The 18,035-nt window shown below is 39.1% G+C and overlaps 1 protein-coding gene across 6 annotated transcripts in view; it reads left to right on the top strand.

Moving 5' to 3' along the window:
- Positions 1–18,035, top strand: part of SPIDR (scaffold protein involved in DNA repair) — a 284,566-nt gene that overhangs the window by 39,456 nt on the left and 227,075 nt on the right. For 5 of the 6 annotated variants that reach the window (XM_043483179.1, XM_043483175.1, XM_043483178.1 and 2 more), the window contains 2 exons: positions 1,135–1,314; positions 4,774–4,937. In XM_043483179.1, the coding sequence (XP_043339114.1) occupies positions 1,135–1,314; positions 4,774–4,937 (344 nt within the window). The remainder of the gene's footprint in view (positions 1–1,134; positions 1,315–4,773; positions 4,938–18,035) is intronic. The other variant, XM_043483176.1, reaches the window with a different exon arrangement.

Raw genomic sequence — 18,035 nt, 5'->3', positions numbered from 1 at the left:
GTGGGACTAGAATGGCACGGCCGCTCTGGAAAACAGTTGGGCAGTTCCTTCTAAGGCTTCATGTGCAGTTACCATACAGTGCAACAATCGTACCCTTAGACATGCTGGAGAATGAAAATCACAATCACATGAAATCCTGTACACAGCGTTCAGAGTGGCTCCATTCGTCATAGCCCCAAACTGAAAACATCCCAGATGTCCTTCAAGGGGTAACTGATTAAACATGTTGTTCTTCATCCACACCACAGAACAGTGCTCAGTAATAAAAAAAAAAAAAGAAGTGACTGTTGGTACACACAACAGCCTGGTGAATGTCCAGGTAATTATGCTAAGCTCAAAAAGCCAGTGATAAAGGGTGATGTAGGTGATCTCATTTGTATGTTATTCTTGAAATGACAAAATTAGAGAAGTGCAAAATTGCTTTGTGATTGCTAAGGAATAGGAATTGAGGTGGGGAGGCGAGCTCTCTTAATGGCTTGGAAAAGGCAGTGCAGGATATCCCCACAGTGATGGAGTTGTTCTCTGTTTTGACAGCATCACTGTCAGCATTCTGGCTGTGATGTTGTACTGTAGTTTGCAGAATGTTACCCTTGGAGCAGCTTCTTGAAGCATACAAGGGCTCACTTGTATTTTCTGACAAGTGTATGTGAACCAACTATTATCTGAAAATAAGGTTAATTAAATTTAAAAGTTCGCTGTTAAGCATTTTAAGCAAATTGCTGTTACCAGGGCTCCTAGTATGATTTGGTAAAGGAAGCACACAGAAGCATTCATTTTGTAGATAATTATTGATTTTTGTGGTTTTTTGGTACTTTTTTACCCTTAAGACTTGATGAAATATTCTGCAAAGTTTTGTAATTATTTCAGGGTTATTTTTTGAGTTTTCATTTGTACTCCAGTCATTTTCCTTGTCTTCTATAACTTTGATTTTATTTTTTTCTTCTTGTAGTTTGGATTTAATTTAGCCAGGTTGCACATAGACCTTTAGCTGGAAAAATTTGAAATAAGACATTGTTTTCACCATCAACAGAATTTTGTATATTTGTGCCTTTGACAAAGTAGCATGTATTAAACCTCATAGTGATCAATAACCATAATCAATTGGCCATTTTTTATATTTTTTTTTCTTTGTAGAACCTACCACCTCTAAGAGTACCAGTGGGCTTGCAGCTATAACGTGGAGTTCTAGTGGAAGTGATCTGTCAGATGAAGACAAAACCATTTTTAAATCACAAAGAGATAATGGACATCATTCTAAAACAGGCAGGTGTTGTAACAGCAACATTTTATGTCCAGAAGATGGGGCCAGTGAAGGTAAATTGATAATTTTTTAAAGAAATTTAGTTTCTATTATAGATTGTATTTTATTTTATTTTTATAGATTGTATTTTAATAATGCAAATAACATATACTTCTCTTCTAATAGATTTTGGTATTACTGAATCCCAACCTTTTAGAACATTTTCTCATAATATTTCTCACAATAACTCCCTCAGAGATAGGTATTACCAGGATTCTTTTTGCAGTTGACAATTTAGACTTGAACATGTTAAAATTGATCAAAGCCAGTTGGAGATATTTGGGTTTGGCTCCAGACCAACACAGTAAAGTGAATGTTGCAGTGAAACAAGTTACATGAATTTTTTGGTTTCCCAGTGCATATACAAGTATGTTTTTATACTACTATAGTCTATTAAGTGTGCACTAGTATTATGTATAAAAAAATGATAGATACACCCTAATTTAAAAACACTTTATTGCTTAAAACTTCTAACTATCATCTGAGCCTTCATTCAGCAAGTCTTATGTTTTTGCTGCTGGAGGGTCTTACTTCAGTGTTGATGGCTACTCAAGTGAAGGTTGGGGTTGGTGTGGCAGTTTCTTAAAATAAGGCCACAGTGAGATTTGCAACATCAATGGAGTGTTCCTTTCATAAACAATTCCTCTGAAGCATGCATTGCTGCTCAGTAACATTTTACCCACAGGAGAACTTCTTTCAGGATTGAAGTCAGTCCTCTCAGACCTTGCTGCTGCTTTATCAGCTAAGTTTATGTCATATTCTACATCCTTTGTTGCCATTTCAGTAGTCTTCACAGCCTCTTCACGAGGAGTCAATTCCATCCCAAGAAACCACTTTCTTTCCTCATTCACGAGAAGCACCTCCTCGCCTGTTAGAATTTTATCCTGAGATTTAAGCAGTTCAGTCACATTTACAGACTCAACTTCTAGTTCTCTTGCTGTTTCTACCACACCTGCAGCCCCTTGCTCCCATGACGTCTTGAACCCCTCACAGTTGTCTGTGAGGCTCCAAATTCACTTCTTCCTCACTCCTGTCACTGTGGGTGTTTTGACCTCTTCCCTTGCACGAATCACGAATGTCCTTACTGGCTTCTAGACTGCTGACTCCTCTCCAGAAAGTTTTCAGTGAACTTTGCCCAGATCCGTCAGAGAATCACTGTCGACGGCAGCTGTAGCCTTGTGGAATGAACTTCTTAAATCGTAAGGCCAGAAGGTTGAAATTATTCCTTCATCCATGGGCTGCAGAGTGGATGTTGAGGCATGAAAACAACATTCATTCTGTTGTACAACATCTTCATCAGAACTCTTGGCTGACCAGGTATATTGTCAGTGAATATTAATATTTTGAGGGGACTCTTTCTTCTGAGGAGTAGGTCTCAACAATGGGCTTACAGTACTCAGCAAACTGTGTTGTAAACAGTTGTGCTGTCGTCCAGACTTTGTTGTGCTGTCACTGGAGCACAGGCAGAGTAGACTTAGCATTAGATTCTTAAGCACCCTAGGATTTTCAGAATGGTAGTTGAACGCTGGCTCACCTTCAGGCCACCAGCTACGTTAGCCCCTGACAAGGCAGTCAGCCTGTCCTCTGTAGCTTTGCAGCCAAGCACTGATTTCTGCTCATCTGCTGCTGCTGCTGTCACTTCAGCCGTCTCCGACCCTGTGTGGCCCCATAGATGGCAGCCTGCCAGACTCTGCCACCTCTGGGATTCTCCAGGCAAGAACACTGGATATCTACAAAAGATCAAATTGCCAACACTTGTTGGATCATCAAAAAAGCAAGAGAGTTCCAGAACAACATCTACTTCTGCTTTATTGACTATGCCAAAGCCTTTGACTGTGTGGATCACAACAAACTGTGGAAAATTCTTAAAGAGATGGGAATACCAGATCACCTGACCTGCCTCCTGAGAAATCTGTATGCAGGTCAGGAAGCAACAGTTAGAAATGGACATGGAACGACAGACTAGTTCCAAATTGGGAAAGGAGTATGTCAAGGCTGTATATTGTCACCCTGCTTATTTAACTTATATTCAGAGTACATCATGAGAAACGCTGGGCTGGAGGAAGCACAAGTTGAAATCAAGATTGCTGGGAGAAATATCAATAACCTCAGATATGCAGATGACACCACCCTTATGGCAGAAAGCAAAGAAGAACTAAAGAGCCTCTTGATGAAAGTGAAAGAGGAGAATGAAAAAGTTGGCTTAAAGCTCAACATTCAGAAAACTAAGATCATGGCATCTGGTCTCATCACTTCATGGGAAATAGATGGTGAAACAGTGGAAACAGTGAGAGACTATTTTTCTAGGCTCCAAAATCACTGCAGATGGTGACTGAAGTCATAAAATTAAAAGATGCTTGCTCCTTGGAAGAAAAGTTATGACCAACCTAGACAGCATATTAAAAACCAGAGACAGTACTTTGCCAACAAAGGTTCGTATAGCCAAGGCTATGGTTTTTCCAGAGGTCATGTATGGATGTGAGAGTTGGATTATAAAGAAAGCTGAACACCAGAGAATTGATGCTTTTGAGCTGTGGTGTTGGAGAAGACCCGTGGACTGCAAGGAGATCCAACCAGTCCATCCTAAAGGAAATCAATCCTGAATACTCATTGGAAGGGCTAATGCTGAAGCTGAAACTTCAATACTTTGGCCGCCTGATGCGAAGAACTGACTCATTTGAAAAGACCCTGATGCTGGGAAAGATCGAAGGCAGGAGGAGAAGGGGACTACACAGGATGAGATGGTTGGATGGCATCACCAACTCAATGGGCATGAGTTTGAGTAACCTGTGGGAGTTGGTGATGGACAGGGAGGCCTGGTATGCTGCAGTCCACGGAGTCGCAAAGAGTCTGACACGACTGAGCGATTGAACTGAACTAATGAAAATCCTAGTTGGCATCTTCTTCCAGTAGCAGGTTATTTCACCTGAGTTGAAAATCTGTTGTTTAGTGTAACCACAATCATGAATTCTCTTTGCCTGAACCCTGGATGACTGGGTGAGGCTTTTACATCTGTGCTCACTGGTTCACCTTGTACTTCTCTGTCACGGAAGTGACTTCTTTCCTTAAGCATCGCAAACCAGTCTCTGCCAGCTTTAAACTTTCCTTCTGCAGCTTCCGCACCTGTCTAACCCTCACAGAACTGAGGAGAGTTAGGGCCTTGCTCTGGATTAGGCTTTGGCATCAGGGAATGTTGTTTCTGGTTTGATCTTCTATTGATATACTAAAACTTCCTCCATATCAACAGTAGTGCTGAAGAAACTCCAGACGAACAGAAAAGCAACTAATGGAAATTGAGAATTGAGGTGGCAGTCAGAGGTGGGAGAAATGGGATGCTTATGGATAAAGTAGGAATATACTTTCTTCTGCCTTTTAATATATTTTTAAATTGTTGAACAACATGGATCTTTTAAAACTACTGAGGATAAATAGATTTAATACAATTTAAGAATATTTTAAAACTGTATTTTTAGACGACCTGCAGGTTATTGACTGGGAGGTTGACAGTGAGAGGGAAGATGCTTGTGAATGTGATGAATTTGAAGACCGTGAAAGTGTGGTGGAAATATCTGACTGTGCTTCTGGTGCAAGCAGTCGTTCTTTGACACCAGCAGGGACGCCACCTGAGCTTCCTAAGGTGAGGACGAATTGTTTCCAACTTTCCATTCCATTCATGGCATGTGTTAGTCACAACCTTTGGTGTTTTGTTTGCAACTCCTCTAAATAATATGCTGGTAATGTGCTTTTAAACATGGATAAATGTGAGTTCTCTTCTTACCTGCTCTCACCTCAGTTACACATGGGTCTTTCCCAGAATCCCTCTGTTCCCTCAGGACAGGTGTCTTGTGGTCTGGTCAGATTAGGTTCAGCAATGTGCAATCCTGAATAATAATATTCATAGCAAGACAACTATTAATTGTGATTTTCCTTTACAACTTTTAATTTTTTATGGAGTTAATTATTTGGGTTTATGTTGCTTTGTTTTACTTATGAATAAAACTCTTAAGTTTTCACTGTTCTGTTCTCTCATTAAGATTTTCAGACATAGCAGGCATTCTATTAAGTTTTTAGAAAATTTAAAAAATATTTTATTGAAGTATAGTTGATTTACAGTGTTGTGTTAATTTCTGCTCTACAGCAAAGTGATTCAATTTTATATATATGTATGTGTGTGTGTGTGTGTATGTGTATATATATATATTCTTTTCCATTATGGTTTATCGCAGGATATTGAATATAGTTCCCTGTTCTATACAGTAGGACATTGTTGTTTATCCATTCTAAATATACCAGTTTACATCTGCTAATCCCAAACTCCCAATCCATCCCCCCCATCCTCCTCCCCCTTGGCAACCACAGGACTGTTCTCTATGTCTGTGAGTCTGTTTATGTTTTGTATATTTGTTCATATGTGTCATATTTCAGATTCCACAAAGAAGTGATATCATGTGATATTTGTTTCTGTCTGACTTACTTGACTTAGTATGATTATCTCTAGGTCTGTCCGTGTTGCTGCAAATGGCATTATTTCATTTTTTACGACTAAGTAATATTCCTTTGTGATTATATACTGCATCATCTTTATTCATTCAGCATTTGATTAGTTTTGTTTTCGTGAAGAACTATTTCTCACAAACTCCTAGCCTCTCTGATTTCACCTGAGAGTCCTCTCTGCTTTGTGAAACTTGCCGCTCTTACGTTGCCCTTCACCCTCTTTTGGGGAATTCCCTTCACCTTATTCTTGCATGGAGCAACCTTATCCTGGATTCCATGTCTTTCTCTTTCTTGATTTTTACTTTCATTTTGATTGAGCACATCTTCCAGTAGCTTCCAAGGAAGGATTTATGGAAGATAATCTTTTGGGATTTGTCATGTCAGAAAACGCAGTCATTACACTTTGACCTGTGATTGAAACTTTATATAGAGTTTTTGGTTGGAAATCATTTTTCTTGAAAATTTTGAAGGCATTGCTTCCTTTTCTTCTAGTTCCAGAGTTGCTATCAAGAAGCCAGCAGCTATTCTTACTCTTGATGTTTTAAGATTTCTCTTCCCTGTTTTAAACTGTTTTGGTTGTGATGTGCTTAGATGTGGTTTTCTGCTTGGAGTTTGTCAAGTTTATTGGATCTGTGGTTGGTCTGGAATCCCCAAGCTCCCTTCTAGGTTTGGTGATTTGCTAGGAAGACATTCAGAACTTAGCATACAAAAGCAAAATCAGCACTCTTCCAAGAGTCTTTCTCAGTGGAGTCACACAGGGGATGCTTTATTGCTCCAGCAGTGAGTTTTGACAACATATGTGCACTGGTGTCTACCAGTGGGGCTCACTGGTGACTCCAAGCCCAGGGTTTTTATTGAGGGGTGCTCTCTGCCTAGCATGTGCCAGAATTTCAGATTTCAGAAGAAAAATGGGTATTCAACATAAGCTGCATTGTTGAGGCGCAGGGAGACACTCTTATCATTTAGGGCATGGTGGGCTCATCCTGACATCCAAGTTCCCAGAGGTTGGCAGGGATCAGCCTTGCAAGCATGGATCTCTCGGGACACCTGTCTCAGGTCTGCTAAGTTAGCTCTCTTCCTCACAAGTGGGCACAAAACTTTCATCACATTTGAAGAGATTTTTGCCTTTATTCAGCACTTTTTTTTTCTGACTCCCCTTTTCCTTCCCTTCTGTGACTGCAATTATCTGTGTATTAATTAGGCTGCTTGATTTTATGTCATGGATTATTGATGTTGTGCCCATTTTTTTCTCCCATTTTGAGTGGTTTTTATTGCTATATCAAGTTTAATAATCTTTTTTCCTGTCATGTCTAATCTGCTGTTAATACTATCCGGCGTATTTGCCATCTCTAAAAGTTTGTTATGAGTCATTTTATATTGTCCATGTCTCTCCTTAACACAATCATATGTTTATCTGTGTTTTCAGCATAAATATTCTATTTATAAAAGCTGTTTTAATGGCTTTTTCTGTAAATCTATCATCTGTGTCATTTCTGTGTCTCTTTCTATTGATTGACATTTCTTTTCATTTTAAGTTGTATTTTATTCCTTTTTTACCTGCCTGGAAATTTTTGAGTGTATACCAAATATTTTGAATTTTATGTTGTTGGGCACTAGATTTTTAAAAAATTTCTTTGAATACTCTGAGGCTTTGTTCTGTGGTACAGTTACTGGAAACAGTTTCATTCTTTTAAATGTTGCTTTATGGTTTTTTCTCTGCGTCTGGAGGAGTACTCAGTCTTAGGTCTTAGCGCTGAAGCAGGACCTTCCCAAGTATTCTTTGTAATGCCCTGAGTTACAGATTTTCCTCTGGGTTAGCAGGGATAGCTACTGTTTCCTGACCCTGTATGAACTCTAGGCACTGTTCTTCTTCTGCTCCCAAGGGATTCTTTCCCTGATGTAGTTTCTTTATGTGCACATGCTGATCAGTACTTTGCCGAATACTTGAGGGGGATGTTTGGGTTTCTCTGTGTAGCTCTGACTTTTCTGGTGCTCTGGACTGTGAACTTGAGCTCCTTCTGTCTCCATGGACTCTCGACCCTGTCCCTTCAACTCAGGGAGCCGTGCAGTCTCCACCTCAGTTCTACCTCCTCACTGTGTAGTTTGGAAATTCTTTACAGAACAATTGTAGAGCACTTGTACTGTAGGGCAGTTGTAGAGCTCAGTTCTTTGTTTCATCTTTCAGGAGTTAGTATTCTTCTTGCCTAATGTCCCATGTCTTGAAAACCATTGTTTCAAGTATTTTGTCTCATTTCTTTTCTTTTTGGTTATTTCAAGCAAGAGGATAAATCCATTTCCTATTATACCACCATGGCCATATTTTTGATTCTTTCCAGGCAACCTGGAACATTAAGAGATGTTCCTAATCGTTAGTCATTAGCTGATCAAAACCATAATGAGATATTACTATATACCCATTAGGATAGCTGTTACCCATAAATGGGAAAATAAATGTTGAGGATGTGGAGAAATTGGAACCCCGGTGTACTATTGGTGGGAATTTAAAATGATGCAGCCACTCTGGAAAACAGTGGTTTTTTGTTGGTTTTGCAAAAGTTAAAAATACCATGTGACCTAGTGATTTTGCCTCTGGATGTACAGCCCAAAGATTTGACAGCAGGGTCTCAACAGAAGTTGTACCTTGATGTTCACAGTGGCACTATTCACAGTGTCCTAAATGGTGGAAGCAACCCAAATATCTATCATCAGATGAATGAATAAACAAAATGTGTGGGTATGTGTATTGTCTGGGCTTCTCTGGGAAAGAATCCGGCTGCCAATGGAGGTAGACGCGGGTTAGATCCCTGGGTCAGGAAGAGCCCCTGGAGAAGTAAATGGCAACCCACTCCACTGTTTTTACCTGGGAAATCCCATGGACAGAGGAGTCTGGTGGGCTAAGTCCATGGGGTTGCAAAAGAGTTGGAAATGACTTAGTAAGTGAACAATGACAAATGTATATCATCTACTAAAAAAATATTCACAACCTAAAAGATGAGAGTTATTTGGTGGGAGTTTTTAGGACTTCAGGCCTGGAAGGCAGCATCACAAGTAACCTCAGGATAAACTGCTGTAATGAGGTGAGTGGGGGGGGGGTAGACAGAATATATAGGCGTTATACAACAAAGGGTAGGTAGTCGGAACATCAAAAGGTTATTGTTAATTAAAGAAAGCCTGGTATCTCAAGTTAAGGAATTTAGTGCTTTTCTGTGTTTGGGAAGATACAAGAGTCTGAGTTCCCTTAAATCATTCCTTAGATACACATCGTAACTGTCTAGGGCCAGTATCCTGTGTTTTCTCATCCCGAGTTTCCTCAGGGCTCCGTGTGGGGGTGACTGCAGTCTGATGGCTGCTAGACAACAGGTACTTCCTTCTGAGTTCCCTCAGGGCTCACCAGCTTACCTTCTGTGGTGGCCGAAATCAGTGATGACTGTGCCACCCTTTGTTTACTGATGTGGCAGGAAATATACCATTTCTCAATGTGTATGTATGTATATGTGTGTTTTGTATATAGATATAGATACGTGTGTGTGTGTGTGTGTGTGTGTGTTACTGAATTAAACTTGGGTCTGCCTGCCTGGGTGTAGTAAAGCCAGTCTGTTGACACTGTGTTGTGGTGAGGGAAAGTACAGCCTCTGTTGTATGGCACCCCCAGTGTGGGGCTGAGCGTGGAGGCATGAGTTTGGATATTTTGGACGCAGTGGCTTTCAGGGAAAAATTTTTAATGACAGTGTAAGTAACAGGGTTGCAGGGTGACTGATCAGCTTGTGGACATTTTTCTGATTGGTTGGTGCTGAAGTAGTCAGGAGTCACCATCATCCCACTTCTGGCAACATCCAGCCTGTGGCTTGTGTGCTTGTGGTCAGCGTGCAGCTAACTTATTCCACCTGTTGGGGGTTTCAGTGTCAGCAGAGCAACTCAAGGACATGGCTAAGGATAATACGTCTGTCCCTTGCAGAAGAACTAAAGGTCTTTGACTGTGTTTAGTAGCTGTACTATTACTGTTTTATGTTGCTTGACAGTTTTCCTTTGTTTCTCCATTTTCTTACTTTTCTAATTAAATTTGTTCTTTGGAACTTGGGCAGGTCCTAGGTGAAGCTTTTCTACAAACGAGAGGCAGGATCCTATTCCATTTCATATACAGTGATTATTATTCAGCATTCAAAAGGATTGAAGTTCTGATACGTGTTACAAGGTGGATGAAACTTGAAAACATTATGCTGTGTAAATTTTTTTCTTGGCTTTTTTGGGGGAAATACTCTTGTTAATTAAGGTTATTTTTACCCCTTGAAAGTTGTATAAATAACCACAATCTGTTAGAAGAATTGTAATGGTGCACAGCAGAGATGCAGTTCGTTGACTGGGGTTTACTAACTCAGCTAATTGAGAAACTCTTGCACACAGGTTTTGTAGTGCTTGCAATTCAAATTCACACTTGGTAAAATTACAAATTACAGTATAACACAGACTTTTCAGGGTAGCTCTTCAATAAGTATACTTTATAAGAAGTGAGTGACTGGCATCCATGCTTTTCCAAAATGTAAACTGTGTGTCTTTGGGTGGTAGACTTATTGGAGAAGTTTATTTTCTTCCTTGCTGTATATATATATATATGTTATATGTATATATATATATATTTCATAATAATAATAAAAAAAGACACGACAGTCATTGGCTCTTCCCTCAAGGAAGAGGAAGAATCAGATCATGTATATTGATCATATACTGGGCCTTATATTGTACTTATTGCTTTATGTATTAGTCTGTTTGAGCTGCTGTAACAAAAATATTATAGACTAAGTGACTTATAAACCAGAAATTCTGACAATTTTGAAGGCTGGAAGTTCTACCGTCTAGGAGCCAGCAAATATGGCGTCTGTTGAGGGCTCACTTCCTGGTTTGTAGATCGCTGTCTCCTCACGTGTTCTCAGTGATGGAGGGGGCTAGGGGTCTCCCTGGGACCTTCCAGGAAGGGCATTAATCCCACTCATGAGGGCCACACAGCATGGCTTCACTCCCAGGTGCCATCACATTGGGGATTAGGTTTCAGCATCGAGTTTGTAGCAGTACATTTTCCATTTGAGCCTTAAAACAAGCTTGTGAAGTCAGTGTTGTTTTGCCCCATTTTCAGACAGGAAAGTGTTTTATTAAAGGTATGTGCCTGTGACCAGGTTATTGTATATAATAAACAAGGCAGCTCTGAAACCTTGCAATGAAAGTATTGGGTGGTGGTTGAATGCCTGAGGATCCATGTCGATTGCTTTCTTATATTGGAAGAAGTGGGCACATGCACGTGAGCAGAACTTTGAAAGTTACAGTAATAGAAAAGGGAAGTCCGTGGCTTACTTTGTATCTAAAAAGTTCAAGATTTCTGTATGTAGTTTCTCATCAAGTACACTTGTTTTTTTTTTTTTAGTAGTCATATATGTTAAAATATGACGTATTATGTTGTTACTAAAAAGTGACTCAAAAAATCGATTGCTCTAAGCAGGCACTGGGAGGCGTTCCTGTGATGTGGAAACTGTGGTCTGCCTAATCATAGCGGTGTTCTCTGTGGCCTTAACTCCTGCCTCCTTTTCCTCCTTTTTCTTCCTGGTATAGGAACAAAGACTCAATTGTTTTCCTTATTATCTTCAAGCTGCTCACTGTTAAGTCTTTTTCTGACCCCCTTGCTATCCTGAATTCCATGTGGGTTTCCAACGGCCTGATGACATCTTTGTGTGGATGTCCTAAACATACTGTCAGTCTCAGAGTTCCAAGTCCTGTCCCTCTTCCTTCTAACCCAGGCTCATCCTCTCCATGTGTTGTGGTCCTAGTTCATTTTTTTTTTATTCACTGCCTTAATCTATTCATTATCAGGTCATGCAGATTTGGCCTCAAAATCACAGCATCCCTACCACTTCTTCTCTATATTTGGCCCCTTCACCTGTTGTCTGTTTTGTTTCCTTGCTTCATAACTGATTTCTTAGCTTATGTCTTTTTGTTAGAGTCATCTTAATAAACATTATGACCTCATCATTTACTTATTGAAACACTTTCAGTGGTTCCCCACAGCCTGAGAATCAAGGTGCATGTAACTTGACCATCATAGTTTAGCCTCAGGTCCTTAAAATGAATGAGGCAGAATATATACTATATAATTCTATTTATATAAAATTCTAAAAAGTGCAAATGATTTTAGTGAGAGAGCAGGTCAGTGGTTTATTGGGAATGAGGGTGGAGATGGATGGATTACAGTGGGACAAAGAGAAAAGTTCTGGGGGTGATGGAAATGTTTATCTTGACTGTGGTAATAGTTTCATATGTCAGTGAAATTGATAAAACATTTTCTAAAGTATAAGGATATAAGTCTGTGTGCCTATGAAATATTCAAAATAGTTTTGTTAAATGACAAAAACGTAGACTAATTGTGTAGAAAAATGGAAAGAATGTACATCTGTATGGACTGCCTATGCATTGAGGAATCTCTGCGTTGAGGCAACTTTTTTCTATGCTGTTTTGAATTTTGAACCATGTATGTGCATTACTTGTATTAAAAAATTTTTAAAGGACACTTTACACTTCTATCCAGAATATAGTGAGAACTTCTACAGAATAGTAAAGAAAAGATAAATAGCTCACAGCTGTGGTCCTGTCCATTTTGTTATAGTACCAATAATAGTAATAGCAGTGATACCATTAATAACAATACGGTAACTCTGAGTTATTGGTATATGCCACGCACTTTGGTAAGTGCTGGTCCTGTAATGTCGATGTTGTTATTAGCCCCATTTTGCAGATTAGGGGATCGAGACACAGCTGGTAAATGCAGAATGAGATTCTAACGAGGGTAGCATGGTCCCCTGCAGTAGAGCGTGGTTACACAACTTGGAGGAAAAGCATGGTGAAAATCAAAAGGGCACAGCTCCAGTTCATAATGTCGCCTTTTAGGACATGGGATTAATTGATTATTGATGTGACTTCCTATTCAGTCTTGTTATCTGGGTTTTCCATTTATTTTATGTGTCTTCCAAGAACCCTTCCTATAGAGGGCAGCAGAGATACAGCAGTGAGTTTTCTACTAACCTACATTTTTCAGAAAGCGTGAAGAAAATTGGCTTTAAGTGAGCTTTGTTATGTAATTCTCTTGTACTTTATATAGTGATTCCTATGCAGATACACGCTTGTAGACTTAATAAATATCAGATAACCTGAGTGAGAGTTGGAGTTTTGTTGAAGGTGTGCAACCTAAGCGGGGTGACACAAACAAGATCTGAAAGTAGTAGTTTTAAAGAGAAAGCAAATGTGATTTTCAAATTTCAAATATGGATTCATTGTTATAAAACATGTTTTCTTTGTATTTTTAACAGTAAGGGCAGAACAAATGATTCAGTATCTTACAAAAGATGGAATAGGGAAAAATTTAACAAAAGTAGACTAGCAAAATTTTATATTTCTTGGGATGATATTTAGAAAGTAATCTGGCAGACTTTGAAAGTATTTCTAAGTTTAATGAGCATGTTTGTAATTGTTTATATTTATATGAAAAATTGAAAGTAGCACATGTAATTTAGCATTTAATCATTTTAAATGATGAATCAGAATAAATTGACATAACTAAATATGTACTAATTGTTAATGTCTGTGAACTCCCCAATTTATCCATTTATAGATTTGATGGAATTTGATTATGATGATCAAAAGCACACATTTTAGAAATCCTCTCTAAAATGTAATTATGTTTATATAAAAATGAAAATTTCATGCTTGTAAAGGGAAAATATAGGGGGTGTTTAGTCATGATTTTGTTTGATTATATTTTGAAGATTTCAGTATAGAAACATTACACTTAAGAAACAAATTCACACACACACACACAAAGAAACAAATTCACGGCTTTCCTGGTGGTCCAGTGGTTAAGAATCCACCTGCTAAAAAAAAAAAAGAATCCACCTGCTAATGCACAGGATACTGGTTCTATCCCTGGTCCTGGAAGATCCCACTTGCCACAGGGCAACTAAGCCTGTGCTGCTGCTCCTACTGTGTGCTCCAAAGCCTGTGCTCTAGAGTCTGGGAGCTGCAACTATTGAAACCCGTGCACCTAGGCCAATGCTCCACAACGAGAGAAGCTGCCTTTATGAGAAGCCCATGCACTGCAAGTAGACAGTGGCTCCCGCTCACTGCAATGAGAAAACCCTCATGAGGCAATGAAGTCCAGTACAGCCAAAAATAACTAAACACAGGGCTTTTTTAAAAAAGAGACAAATCTGTACTCCACTGTATTCTTATATTAAAAAGGAGGACTCTTAGGAGTAGTATTGAGGAGTAGGTATTTTTTTTGTTGTTATTTTACTTTATAGTTTTGTGTACGTATATCTGTGATCTATCTTTTCTTGATCTGATAGCGCTGTAGCATATTTTGGCCTTTATTTTCTTTAGGAAAGTGAGTATGTGCCAATATCATTTGTAGCATTTGTTTCAGAACTTAACATCCTTATTTTTCCACATCTCCCTTCTTAATTGGCTAAACCTTAGCTTATGACATATTGGGCCTGAGACTGTCATTTTTTGTTTTAGTGTAAAGCTTCCTCCTTTTTCACTGTCACCCTGTCATTTCTTTTACCTTCAGTTTTGTTTCTTCTTTTGCTTCTTTTATTCCTAAATTCATCTGTTTTTCTGGTATGAGAATGGTAGGATAGGAAAAAGAGTGTTGTAGGAATTATCATTACATGTATATAAATTAAAAAGTCATAATAGGAGTCATTACAGTGTGACTTTAGTCCTCTAGTTTTCTAGTTTAAAAAAAATCCTTAGGAGTTCCACTTGCAGTAAGGACGGAGCATCATGTGTCAGATTACCTTTCTTAACAAATAGCAATGACAAATTTTGGACATATAAAGTATATTAAATATATATATATTTTTTTTTTTATTTATTTTTTTTGTCATACATTGATATGAATCAGCCATAGATTTACATGTATTCCCCATCCCGATCCCCCCTCCCACCTCCCTCTCCACCCGATTCCTCTAGGTCTTCCCAGTGCACCAGGCCCGAGCACTTGTCTCATGCATCCCACCTGGGCTGGTGATCTGTTTCACCATAGATAGTATACATGCTGTTCTTTTGAAACATCCCACCCTCACATTCTCCCACAAAGTTCAAAAGTCTGTTCTGTATTTCTGTGTCTCTTTTCCGTTTTGCATATAGGGTTATCGTTATCACTTTCTAAATTCCATATATATGTGTTAGTATGCTGTAATGTTCTTTATCTTTCTGGCTTACTTCACTCTGTATAATGGGCTCCAGTTTCATCCATCTCATTAGGACTGGTTCAAATGAATTCTTTTTAATGGCTGAGTAATATTCCATGGTGTATATGTACCACAGCTTCCTTATCCATTCATCTGCTGATGGGCATCTAGGTTGCTTCCATGTCCTGGCTATTATAAACAGTGCTGCGATGAACATTGGGGTGCACGTGTCTCTTTCAGATCTGGTTTCCTCAGTGTGTATGCCCAGAAGTGGGATTGCTGGGTCATATGGCAGTTCTATTTCCAGTTTTTTAAGAAATCTCCACACTGTTTTCCATAGCGGCTATACTAGTTTGCATTCCCACCAACAGTGTAAGAGGGTTCCCTTTTCTCCACACCCTCTCCAGCATTTATTGCTTGTAGACTTTTGGATAGCAGCCATCCTGATTGGCGTGTAATGGTACCTCATTGTGGTTTTGATTTGCATTTCTCTAATAATGAGTGATGTTGAGCATCTTTTCATGTGTTTGTTAGCCATCTGTATGTCTTCTTTGGAGAAATGTCTGTTTAGTTCTCTGGCCCTATTAAATATATTTTAAAAATTATTTTATATAAAAATATAAAGAATATAAAAATACTTGAAGACAGTAGATAGGGGAAGACAGCTGGCAGAGACTGGAGGGGTTGGCATTTTAAAGAAGAGACTGGCACAAGCAAGGATGATTTTTCATTTGTCACCACGTTTTACCCAAAGGCAGGCCAGTGTCAGTGTTGTTCAGGGTGGCTAAACTTGGACAGAAATCATAACACAGAGTTTGGGGTATAGGAGGTTAAAGGTGAAAGTAGAATCTCCCAGAGAGAACCCCACATTATGCATGTAGATCTTACAGGCTATAAGAACTACACAGATTTCAGTTGCTCTCCACTATGCAGGAGAAAGCAGTGTACTTTCTGTACTCACAGGGGAGTGACTGTAGCCAAGTTAACTACTGTTTAAGCAGAAAAGTAAATACTCCTCAGAAGAGCATAACAGAATCCAGAGTCTACATCCCTGGTAATGACCAGGATACACTTCACGTTTGTTAGACACAGACACATACACATGTAAACCCAGGAATGTGACACATACTTAAAGGAAAAGGCAGATAATTAAGACAGACCCTGATATGACTCATGTATTAGGATGACCAGATCTTGTAACTCTGTTTCAGCACATAAAGGAAAATACGCACATGATGAATGCACTGACCAGAAAACTCAACAGGAAAACAGAAATTGAAGAGAACTTTATAATTAAATGTACAGTTGTCTTTCAGTCACTAAGTCGTGTCCTTGTGACCCCATGAACTGCAGCATGCCAGGCTTCCCTGTCCTTCACTCTCTCCAGGAGTTGTGTCAAACTCATGTCCATCAAGTGAGTGATGCTACTTAACCATCTCATCCTCTGTCGCCCCCTCCTCCTTCTGCACTCAAACTTTCTCAGCATCAGAGTCTTTTCCATTGAGTTGGCTCTTCACATCAGGTGGCCAAAGGATTGGAGCTTCAGCTTTAGCATCTGTCCTTGTGATCAAGGTTGATTTCTTTGGCATTGACTGGTTTGATCCCTTTGCTGTCCAAGGGACTCTCAAGTCTTTTTCGGGCACCACAGTTCGAAAACATCAATTTTTTGGCACTCCGCCTTCTTTATGGTCCAGCTCTCACATCCATACATGACTGCTGGAAAAACCGTAGTTTTGATTATTCAGACCTTTGTCAGCAAAGTGATGTCTCTGTTTTTTAGTATGCTGCCTAGTTTTGTCATTGCTTTTCTCAAAGGAGCAAGCATCTTTTAATTTTGTGGCTTCAGTCACCACCCACAGTGTTTTTGGAGCCCAAGAAAATAAAATTTGTCACTGTTTCCACTTTTTTCCCATGTATTTGCCATGAAGTGATAGGATCAAGCACCTAATTGATATTGTAGAATGTTTCATGCAATACGAATACAATAGGATGCACGTTTTATTCATGTGCACATGATATGCATACCACAATAAATCATATATTGTGTCATAAAACGTCTCAAAAAACTTCAAAAGATTGTAACTCTGAAGATGATATTCTGCAACCATGATAGAATTTAAAATAGAAATCAGTAATAATAAGATATCCAGGAGAAATTCATATTTTTAAAAATTAAAGAACATAATTTTCCCTAGTTGATACACAGATTTAATGCAGTTGAAATCTTGGACATTTTTAAAGGCATCTACAGTAGATACAAAAGTGTTAGTCACTCAGTCCTGTCTGACTCTTTGCAACCCCGTGGACTGTAGCCCACCAGGCTCCTCTGTCCACGGAATTCTCCAGGCAAGAATACTGGAGTGGGTTGCCATTTCCTTCTCCAGGGGCTCTTCCTGACCCAGGAATTGAAACTGCATCTCTTGCGTCTCCTGTATTGATAAGTGGCTGCTTACCACTGGCCACCTGGGAAGCCCTCTAGTTATGGTTATAGTTTTATTATAAAAGGGTATAACTCAGGAACAGCCAAATAAAAGGAAGAGATGTATAGGGAAAGTTGTAATGGGGGCAGAGGTGCGGCAAGGGGTAGGGAGGTCTCTTGGCCGGCCACTCTCCTAGGTCATAGTTGTGTTCACCAATTTGGAAAGTCTTGCATACCTCACCATTTTGAGTTGTTTTTTTTTTTTAATTTAAATTTTTAAAGTTTTTATACAGGTTTAAATTTTTTTGATTTACAGTTATTACAAAATATTGATTATATTCCTGGTGTTGTACAGTATATCACTGGGCCTGTCTTACACCCAGTAGTTTGTACCTCTTACTCTCCAACCCCTATATTACCTCTCCCAGCATCTACTTACTGGCAACCTGTAGTTTTTCCTCTACATCTGTGTGTCTGCTTCTTTTCTGTTATATTCATTAGTTTGCTGTAGTTTTTAGATTCCACATAAAAATGAAATATCATACAGTATTTGTCTTTCTCTAACTTATTTCACTTACCATACTTATTTCAC

Source organism: Cervus canadensis, chromosome 12 (assembly GCF_019320065.1).
Source record: "Cervus canadensis isolate Bull #8, Minnesota chromosome 12, ASM1932006v1, whole genome shotgun sequence".
Classification (NCBI taxonomy): Eukaryota; Metazoa; Chordata; class Mammalia; order Artiodactyla; family Cervidae; genus Cervus; species Cervus canadensis.
Note: the sequence above shows the minus strand (reverse complement) of the source record. Positions and strands in the feature narration are given on the sequence as shown.